Source organism: Ursus arctos, unplaced genomic scaffold (genome assembly GCF_023065955.2).
Source record: "Ursus arctos isolate Adak ecotype North America unplaced genomic scaffold, UrsArc2.0 scaffold_24, whole genome shotgun sequence".
In the NCBI taxonomy this organism is placed as follows: domain Eukaryota; kingdom Metazoa; phylum Chordata; class Mammalia; order Carnivora; family Ursidae; genus Ursus; species Ursus arctos.
In genome coordinates this window covers 20172791-20183123 of record NW_026622919.1, presented here as the reverse complement: position 1 = coordinate 20183123, position 10333 = coordinate 20172791, and the positions used below count along the sequence as shown (strand labels likewise).

At 45.4% G+C, this 10333-nt stretch overlaps 1 protein-coding gene across 1 annotated transcript; it reads right to left on the bottom strand.

The window, feature by feature from the left end:
* Positions 1-6263: 6263 nt before the first annotated feature.
* On the bottom strand, positions 6264-9927 carry LOC113265458 (keratin, type I cuticular Ha1). Its single transcript, XM_026512864.4, has 7 exons — positions 9508-9927; positions 9324-9406; positions 8818-8974; positions 7881-8042; positions 7661-7786; positions 7316-7536; positions 6264-6653 (listed from the first exon to the last, which is right to left on the bottom strand). Exons 1-7 carry the CDS (start codon positions 9853-9855, stop codon positions 6521-6523), a joined length of 1230 nt encoding a protein of 409 aa, XP_026368649.1. The 5' UTR covers positions 9856-9927; the 3' UTR covers positions 6264-6520.
* Positions 9928-10333: the final 406 nt, after the last annotated feature.

Below are 10333 nucleotides of genomic sequence, written 5' to 3'. Positions count from 1 at the left end.
GGACAGCCAAGAGCCAATTAAATAGATTAAAAAAGAGCACTAGACATGCCAACTGAGAAGGGCCTGGGGCCCCATCAGAAGATGGGCCTGGAGCCAAAGAGTACCAAATAATGCTGCATAGAGCATATACTCCAGGTGCAGAGCTAGAGGGGGGATTTAAAGAAAGAAACAGTGGTATGAAAGACAGTAGGATGGTGTACAAATTCTACTGTTGGGCATGAAACAACAACAACAAAAGTGACTATGCTTTCTATTCTTTTTTTTTTAATGTTTTTTTATTATGTTAGTCACCACACAGTACATCCCTGGTTTTTGATGTAAAGTTCGATGTTTCATTAGTTGCGTATAACACCCAGTGCACCATGCAATACGTGCCCTCCTTACTACCCATCACCAGCCTATCCCATTCCCCCACCCCCCTCCCCTCTGAAGCCCTCAGTTTAAAGACCTCGATGTGAGACAGGAATCCATCAAAATCCTGGAGGAGAACATAGGCAGCAACCTCTACGACATCGGCCAAAGCAACCTTTTTCATGACACATCTCCAAAGGCAAGAGAAACAAAAGATAAAATGAACTTGTGGGACTTCATCAAGATAAAAAGCTTCTACACAGCCAAGGAAACAGTCAAAAAAACTATGCTTTCTATTCTTAAGAAGCTTATCTATATGTTAAGTCATCAATAATCAAAATAATAATCGTAATAAGAATGTTTGGTTTGCAAAGTGTTTCCACAAACACAGTCTTCCATGATCCTCTTGGCAAATGTATAAAGCAAGTAGAGAAGATGTTGTTACCTCCACTTTGGGGAAACTGAGGCTCAAAGAAGTTACATGTCTTGTCCAAGGACACAGAGCTAATGAGAGGATAAGTGAGAACTAGAACCCAATTCTGGCAAGTGGGCCACAACCTGGCTCATTAGAACCACCTGTAGAGATTCTAAAACTCCCACTGCATCCCAACGTTCATAGCAGCAATGTCCATAATAGCCAAACCATTTGACAGATGAATGGATAAAGAAGATGTGGTATATATATATATACAATGGCATATTACTCAGCCATCAGAAAGGATGATACTTACTATTTACATTGACATGGATGGAACTGGAGGATATTATGCTGAGTGAAATAAGTCAATCAGAGAAAGAGAGATATATGGTTTCATTCATATGTGGAATATAAGAAACAGGGCAGAGGATTAAAAGGGAAGAGAGGGAAAACTGAATGGGAAGAAATCAGAGAGGGAGACAAACCATGAGAAACTCTTAACTCCAGGAAACAAACTGAGGGTTGCTGGAGGGGAGGTGGGTAGGGGGGATGGGGTAACTGGGTGATGGGCATTAAGGAGGGCACGTGATATGATGAGCACTGGGAGTTATACGCAACTGATAAATTATTGAACACTACATCTGAAACTAATGATGTACTATATGTTGGCTCCTTGAATTTAAATTTAAAAAATAAAATAATAAAAATTAAAAAATAATAAAACTCCCAGTGGCCAGGCTACATCCCAGACCAGTTAAATCAGACTCTCTAAGGGCAAACTCAGGCTTCAGCATTTTTTTTAAGTTCCCCAGGTGATTCCAAAGTACCACCAAGGTGGAGAGCAACTGTCCTCATGTCCGATGATGATGACAGAGTACCTGGAAACAATTTAAAAGCCACATGGAAGTATTTAAGGGGGTGTAGAATACATTTATTTACAACATTATGGTTTGGCTACAGGAATTGAGATCTCTGTTTTGAAAAAAAAGACGACAGAATTTACAGATCCAAAAGCTTCGCCCCTGGCCAGAATCTTCCTTTGTTCTAGTGATGGCCTCTCTGTTTAAAGCATGTTTGGAGTTTTGTGTTTTGGAAATGTCTGTATCTTTTTAATACCCAGTTTGTTGATAGCAAACCTTTGTCTTTTAAGGATGGATTTGATTTTTTGGAAGCCATTCAACAAGAAACTTTATGAATAAGATGGATGATCAAGTTAGATAATTTAAAAAAAAAAACCTCCATATGATTGTGGCTCATAATTGATTTTAAAGAGACTTGCCAAAATTTAGCTGGAATGTGTGTGTAAGGAACAACTATGAAGAATGTCATTGACCTGGAAATATTCATTCTGCCCTGATTTTTTAATCATTCTCCATACTTTATAGTGGTGTCATGTGCATCTATTAACCGAACCTGGTTCAAATCTCGTAATTGCTAATAACCAACTGTGATTTTGAACAAGTTTCCAAGGGTTCAATTTCCTCGTTTGTTAAAATGGGTTTAATATGAAGCATTTTGTAAAGATTAAGATAAGTTCCTAGTATTTTGCCTAACCCATAGCTGATATCCAACAGATGTGAGCTGTATTACTTTCCTACTGCTACCTTCACAAATCACCACAAATTTAGTGGCTTAAACCAACACAAATTATTATGTTAAAGTTCTACAGGTCAGAAGCCTAACATGGGTCTAAAATCAAAGTTTTACTTTCATTGGAAGTATGATTAAGAAAAAAGTTTACAATTACATCAAAAAGAATAAAATACTTCAGAATAAATGTAACTAAGGAGGCAAAAGACTTGTACACTGAAAACTGCAAAACATTACCAAAAGGAATTAAAGAAGAGACAGGTAAATCGGAAGACCTCCTGTGTTTGTGGAAGATTTAGTATGTTTAAGATGGCAGTATTGCCCAAAGAAATCCCTATCAAAGAGATTCATTGCCATCCCTATCAAAATCCCAGTGATGTCTTTTGTAGAAATAGAAAACCTCATCCTAAAATTTACACGAGATTTCAAGGTACCCCAAATAGCCAAAACAATCTTTTAAAAAGAAGAACAAAATTAGAAAACTCACACTTCCCAATTTCAAAACTTACTACAAAGCTATAGTATTCAAAACAGTGTGGCACTGGAATAAGGACAGACATATAGACCAATGGAATAGAATAGAGTCCAGAAATCATCCTTCACATATATGATCAAATGATTTTCAAAAAGGATGCCATCCATTGAAGGAAGGACAGTCTTTTCAATGAATGGTGCTGAAACGACTGGATATTCACATGCAAAGAATGAAGTTAGACCCTTACCTCACACCATAAACAAAACATGAACCCAAAATGGATCATAGACCTACATCTAAGAGCTCAAACTGTAAAACTTTTAGAAGAAACCATAGAGGAAAACTTCATGACATTGGGTGTGACAATGATTTCCTGGTCATGGCACCGAAAGCACAGATAACAAAAGAAAAAATAGGTAAGCCCCCCAGAAAATGTAAAAACTTTTGTGCACCAAAGGACACTATCAAGAGAGTGAAAAGGCAGCCCACAGAATGGAAGAAAATGTTTGCAAATTATATTTCCAATAAGGACTAATATCCAGAAAGCATAAAGAACTCCTACAACTCAACAACGACAAAACTAAACGACTTAATTAAACACATGGTCAGAAGACTTGAATAGACATTTCTCCAAAGATCTACGAATGGTCAACAAGCACATGAAAAGATGTGTCAACAGCACTGATCATCAGGGAAATGCACATCAAAACCACAATGAGGTATCACTTCACTAGGATGGCTGTCAGCAGAAACAAAAACAAGCAAAAAACAGAATTTAAAAAGTGTTGGTGAGAATGTGGAGAAATTGGAACCCTTGTGCATGGCTGGTAGGTACGTTAAATGGCACGGCCTCAAACAAGTAAACATAGAGTTACCATAGGATCCAATAACCCCACTTCTAGGTTCATACACCAAAGAACTGAAAGCAGGGACTTGAACAGATATATGTATATCAGCGTTCACAGCAGCGTTAGTCCCGATAGCCAAAATACCCGTCCATGGATGAATGGACAAGCAACATGTGATATATACAATGGAATATTATTTCATCTTAAAGGGAACAAAGTTCTGATGCATGCTACAACATGAATAAGCCTTGAAAACATTACACCAAGTGAAATAAGCCAGACACACACACACACACACACCCAAACACTATATGATTCCGCTTATCTGAGGTACCTAGAGTAGTCAAAGTCATATGGACAGAAAGTGGAATGGTAGTTAGCAGAGACTTGAGGCAGGGGGTTAGGGAGTTTAATGAGGCAGAGTTTTAGTTCGGATTGGTGAGAACGTTGTGGAGATGAACGGTGCTGATGGATGGACAACAATGTGATTGTACTTGATGCCCCTGAATTAAACACTAAAAAAAAAAAAAGGTAAAATGGTAAATTTTATGTTATATATACATATATATTTTTCCACAGTAAAAAGAGAAAAACCAAGGTGTTGGCAGGGCTGTGTTCCTTTCTGGAGGCTCCGACAGAGAATCTATTTCCTTTTCTTCTCCAGCATCTAGAAGCTACTTTCTTGGTTTGTGGCCCCCTTCCTCCATCTTCAGATCCTGCAGCGAGGAGTCCGGTCATCATATCACATCACTCTGATCTGTGTCCCCTGTCATGCCTCCCTCTCCCTCTCACTGTCTTCTGCCACCCCTTCCACTTTTATTTTTTTTAAAGATTTTTATTTATTTATTCGACAGAGATAGAGACAGCCAGCGAGAGAGGGAACACAAGCAGGGGGAGTGGGAGAGGAAGAAGCAGGCTCATAGCGGAGGAGCCTGATGTGGGGCTCGATCCCATAACACCAGGATCACGCCCTGAGCCTAAGGCAGACGCTTAACTGCTGTGCCACCCAGGCGCCCCTGCCCCTTCCACTTTTAAAAGGACCCTTGTGAGTATATGGGGCCCATGGGATAACCCAGTTTAATCTCCCCCATTTTAAAGTCAGCAGGTTAGCAGCTTTAATTCCATCCGCACCTTTCATTTCCCTTTGTGTCCAACCTAACACATTCCTGCGTTCCAGAAAACAACGTGGGCATCTTTGCAGAGAAGGGGGACCGTCATTCTGCTTACCACAGCCATTAACATTACTTTTGCATTACTGTAAAATGATATATGTAAGCAGGATGTGGAATAAAGGAACGAGCAAAATTAGGGCTTCTGAACTGAGCATGACCCTAGATTTGGAGGAAATCACAGACACAGTAGCAGACCACATCAGAGAAGGGATTCCAGGTCAGAGGCTGCTCACAACCCAAGCAGCCAGGTGTGCAAATCTGAAACCACCCTGTAATTTGAGCTTTAAAAATAAGGGTCGGGGGACAATTATGGTAGAAACCATAAATAGTTACTTTATCAAATATATGTATGTAGTTTCAATCCATTTGGTTATATCAGTATACAAGATTGTGTTTCACCAAAGTGGGTCTGATATCTGCCTCAGAAAGCCTGGTGAGATGGGAAGGTTCATGAGAAAAGGTAGAAACCTGAGTGGTTTCCGATCCTTTCATGTCAAAATGGTCCTCTGGGGTCCTAGCAGGTCAAGGCTTAACATTTCCTTGGCTCTTCTTTGAAGTTCAGGATTCAAGTTCAATCCTTTCTTGATGAACCCTGACGTCATTCTCAGTACTGGGTGACTTGTCTGCCCCACAAGCCTGAGCGTTCAGTGTCGGGGACCATGCCTTATAAGAGCACTACTTAAGGACTAGTTCTATGCCTTTACAAGTTGTAAATAACTTGCAGCCAGGACTGTGTCTTTCTTGATATGTGTCTCTCTTCCCCACCATTCAGGGTGTGCGCAGAGTAGGTAACAGGTACTGGTTGGGATGCACTGAGAAAGGTGGAAGTATCAGATGAAGGGGGTGGGGGGGTGTCTAAGCCCTGGGTTGGGAGGGGAAGTGAGCATCTGGAGCCCACAGTGGTAACGATCCACTGACACAGGAGGAAGGGAGTCCTGGGCACAGCAGGCAGGCCAGAACATTCCTTCACTGGGTGTTCCTGAGGCTGCCTGGAGCGCCCCGGGGCCACCAAGACCCAGATAATACAGCTGGACCTGAAACTTCCTGCTGAGAAACGATGAACTTCCCAGAGCCTCTTTCTCATGCCCAGCTCCTGCCTCCTTAGTTCGGATTTAGATGCAGTCAGGTCTAGGAGATGTCCAGGTCAGGAGGGAAGAGTGGGAAACATGCAGGAATGGTCAAGGGGAGATGGGGGTACAGCACTGCCCCTTCTCTGCCCTCCCTCCTGACAGCCTGCCTTACCCAGGCGTCCAGGGCGCCAGGCCAGCCATCTGCCCTCCAGGCAAAGAACGGCTCTTGTATCCAAGAGTCAGGCCATTATGTAGCCTGACTTTCAAGTGGCTTTTTATAGAGTGCTCAAGTGATGGGTGCGGCAGAACGAATGAATACCAATGAGAAAGGTATCTGCTTTGCCAGGGAAATCAAGTTTATTAGCAGGTTACAAGGGAACGCCCTGGCACTTCCGAGGGTTCCCTGGGCAAGTGAAAAAGGAACAGACCCCAGTGAAGGTCTGCAGTAGGTGGGCTGAGTTTCATGGATGCCTTACTGGGGCAGCTCCAGCCACGCAAACTGTGTTTTCTGCCCAGTTTTGTCGAATGAACCAGTGCCAAGTCAAAGCTCTGGAACCTTGGGCCCTGCCTCCTTGCTCCTCTGGCAGCCCCGGGCTCTAGCGCACGAAGGAGTTGCAGGGCCCACAGCGTGGGCGGGGGACACAGGGCGTGCAGGGGGCGCAGGAATTAGAGACACAGGACCCGGCAGATCCGCATGCATTCGTTGTGGCACAAGGGTTGCAGGGCAGCCTGGAGAAAAAGAATGATGTAGAAAAGGTGAATTGAGGGAGGCTTACAGTATAAGAGAGACCCCAAGAGTGGAATGAATGCCTGTGGGATTTGACCTGACCTGTAACAGAGAAAGCCACAGGCTCACCTGCTGCAAAGCTCCCTATCAAATTGCTAATGGTCTTCCTACCACGTAGTGCCCAAAGGGCTAGATGGAAACTCTAGAACTCTGGCTTTGACTCCCAACACTGTCCATTCCTAGCTAGTGACCTTGGAAAAGTCACTTCCCTTCTCCAAGCCCCAGTTTCTTCACCTACAGAATGGAAAGAATACTGATCCAACCTGCTTGGCTGTAACTACAAGGTCAGATAAGGTAGTGTATGGAGATGTACCCTCTACTCAATACAGTCTTGTAAAATGAAAGAAATACCATCGATCTTATATCTATATGATCACAGTAGAATGCAAAGAATTGGCTGTACAATTTCAGTTTGTGCATCAAACAGTTCTTGCTTTTCTCTATTTTTAATGATGGCCATATTCTGTTTTCTGAATTCTGTTCGATCATGTCTGGTGTGGAGGCAAAATTTCCTTTTGAAAGTATGCAAATTTGCCTGGAGCGCAACTGAGAAACTTGCTTATATGAGTGTGGCTTCACCAGATACCTCCAACTCGCTACTCACTTGCAGTCCTCGCTCTCTAGCAGGCCCCGGTACGTGTTGATCTCGCACTCCAGCCGGGCCCGCACGTCCAGCAGCACCTGGTACTCCTGGTTCTGCCGCTCCAGGTCACTCCTGATCTCAGCCAGCTGGGACTCCACGTTGCCGATCAGGCACTGCACCTGGGCCAGCTGGGAGCTGTAGCGCGCCTCGGTCTCCGTCAGCGTGTTCTCCAGAGAGTCCCTCTGTGCGGAGAAGGTAAGGAATGTCACAGAGCTGCTCCTCAGGGAGCTTCTCCAGGGGGTTCCAGAGAAGTCCCAGGCTCCCCGAGGTCAGGAGAGTGTGGCCAGTACCCTGAACAATACCCACCAGGTTGTGCTGGGCCTGCAGCTCGATCTCCAGGGCGTTGACCGTGCGTCTCAGCTCGATGATCTCCGCCTGGCAGGTCTGCAGCTGCTCCGAGCTGGACACCACCTGCTTGTTCAGCTCCTCGGTCTGAAACAGCACAGGGGAGAAGACAGGGTCAGACCCTGCCTCAAGGGCCCCGCGGGGCCAAGGGTCTCAAGCGGCCACGTGCTGAGATGCCCACCTGGGTGGTGAACCATTCCTCCACGTCCCTGCGGTTGGTCTCCACCAGGGCCTCATACTGACTCCTGGTCTCATTGAGCACACGGTTCAGGTCCACAGCAGGGGCTGCATCCACCTCCACGTTGAGGCGGTCTCCAATCTGGCAGCGCAGGGTGTTAACTTCCTGTGGGTGCAGAAAAGGCAAGAGTGACTCTCCTCAATGAAGAACAGACTTTGCTTATTGAAGCCCTGTTAGTCTCTTTCCTTGGAAAAGAGACTGTGAGTGGAGCAGTCTGTGACAGCACAAGGCAAAGCACTCCATGCTCCATGTAGCACGGCTCCCTCCTCACACAACTGTGCCATGGCACTTGGGTTCAAAAAGAATTCCCAAGGGTTTGCTCAGATGCCACCAAAGATGGACTAATGCCCAACGTTCCCAATTTGCAGATTGGCTTCAGAAGACCTCGTAATACAAAGAATTGACGGTACAATTTCAGATTGTATAGCAAACAATTCTTGCCATCAAATAAGATCATGGCATGACCCCTCCAGGAGAGAGGAGGAACCCCAGATCATTTTTCACCAAGACTTGAAAGAGTGGAGACTAAGAAACAACAGGCTTGATTCTATGACCTTTGGGGAGAGAGATGACTTTGTACAGGGTGAATATAGCAACGCTGAGCCTTGTTCTACAGCTCAGTAACCAATCACAAGCTGTTGGAGGGGCTCTAGGAAACTCACATGATGCACCAGTTTTGAGTGAAACATACATCTTATCTGGGAACATGAATAGGTCTCATCTCTGTTTCTTCATTCATCATGAAGTTTTGGTGTTTTTTAAAGGAAAATTGTAACATCAACCCCAACCTCATATTCCAGTTTCTATCATCCCAAATCATTCAAGTCACCCTCAGCTTGAGGTCGAGCCAGGTTTCTTCATTTCTCATTTCTGGTCTCACCTCCTCGTGGTTCCTCTTGAGGCACAGCAGCTCCTCCTTCAGGGACTCCACCTGGGCCTCCAGGTCGGACTTGCACAGGGTAAGCTCATCCAGGATCCTGCGCAGGCCGTTGATGTCTGACTCCACCAGCTGCCGCAAGCCCAGCTCCGTCTCGTACCTGTGCAAGGATAAGGTCAAAGCAGTGACCAGTAGACCTTCAAGACCCACAGGAATGACCTTTGATAGCCCCCATGCACTTAGCCTTTCTACTTTCTGCAATGAGTAGACCCAGGAGACAGAGGGTTCTGGAGGCTCAGTCCAGACCAAATACTGATCCAAATATAAACAGATTGATTTGAGTCCCCATATATTTTTGTGCTTCCTTTGTGTGGTTCCTCTCAATCTCTACAGAATGCTTCACAACCAATGGATGGAAGTGTTGTTCAGTAAAGCTATGGAAATCCCTTTCCTTTAACCAGAGATGAAACAAAAGGAGTGGACATCAGTGTGAAACCTGAACAACTCACTTGGTTCTGAAGTCATCCGCGGCCAACTTGGCATTGTCGATCTGCACCACCAGCCTGGCGTTCTCAGACTTGGCACACAGAATCTGAAAACAAGATTCTACTATGAGGGCCGCTTGAACTTGAGAATGTCTTATTGTTCAAGGACGGTCAGCTGCTGTTGCACCCCCACATGACACCCCCTCACCTTCTGCTGGAGCTCCTCGATGGTCCGGAAGTAGGACTGGTAGCTGGGGCACACATAGGGCTCCTGCTGCTGGCACCGCTCCCGGATGCGGCTCTCCAGCTCCGCGTTCTCGCGCTCCAGCTGGCGCACCTTCTCCAGGTAGCTGGCCAGGCGGTCGTTCAGGAACTGCATGGTCTCCTTCTCGCTGCCATTGAAGGAGCCCTCGCAGAACCAGCCACAGTTGCCCACGTTGGCGGGGATGTTGCAGGCCCCGGGCAGGGTGCAGGTGTGGCAGCTGGGGGGCACGCAGGGCCGGGAGGAGCAGGTGGAGCGGCAGCTCAGGTTGGGCAGGCAGCAGTTGTAAGGCATGGTGCTGGGGGGAGCAAGGCGCCTGGCTGAACACAGAGTCCAAGTTCTCCAAGGAGCTTGTGGATTTCCTTCCTCTGAGGAGGATTTATATTCTCTCCACAGAGGGTGTGGACATGGTATGTAATGTCTTTTTTCTTTCTATGTCTTCTCTGGTTTTCAAATGCCCTTCCCTCAGTCTGTTATTTGCCTTCCTCAGAAGAGTCCCTTGTCCCATAAAATTCTTTACTTGGGCTTCTTGCTAAGTCAGGACTCCTCTTCAGGCAGTATAACCATAAAATCAGAGTTTTGTGGTAGATCTTAAAAGAGGCCACACAGTCTAGCCCAGGTATCTGCCCTCATTAATTGGGAGTTGGTCCATCCAATGACATTCTTCTGTGTTATGTGATCCTGTAAACCCGTACCCAGACTCATTTCCTGGCCCACCTGGCATTTCTAGGGAGGGACTGGGATTGAGTCAAAGAAGAAGTTGCATTGAACT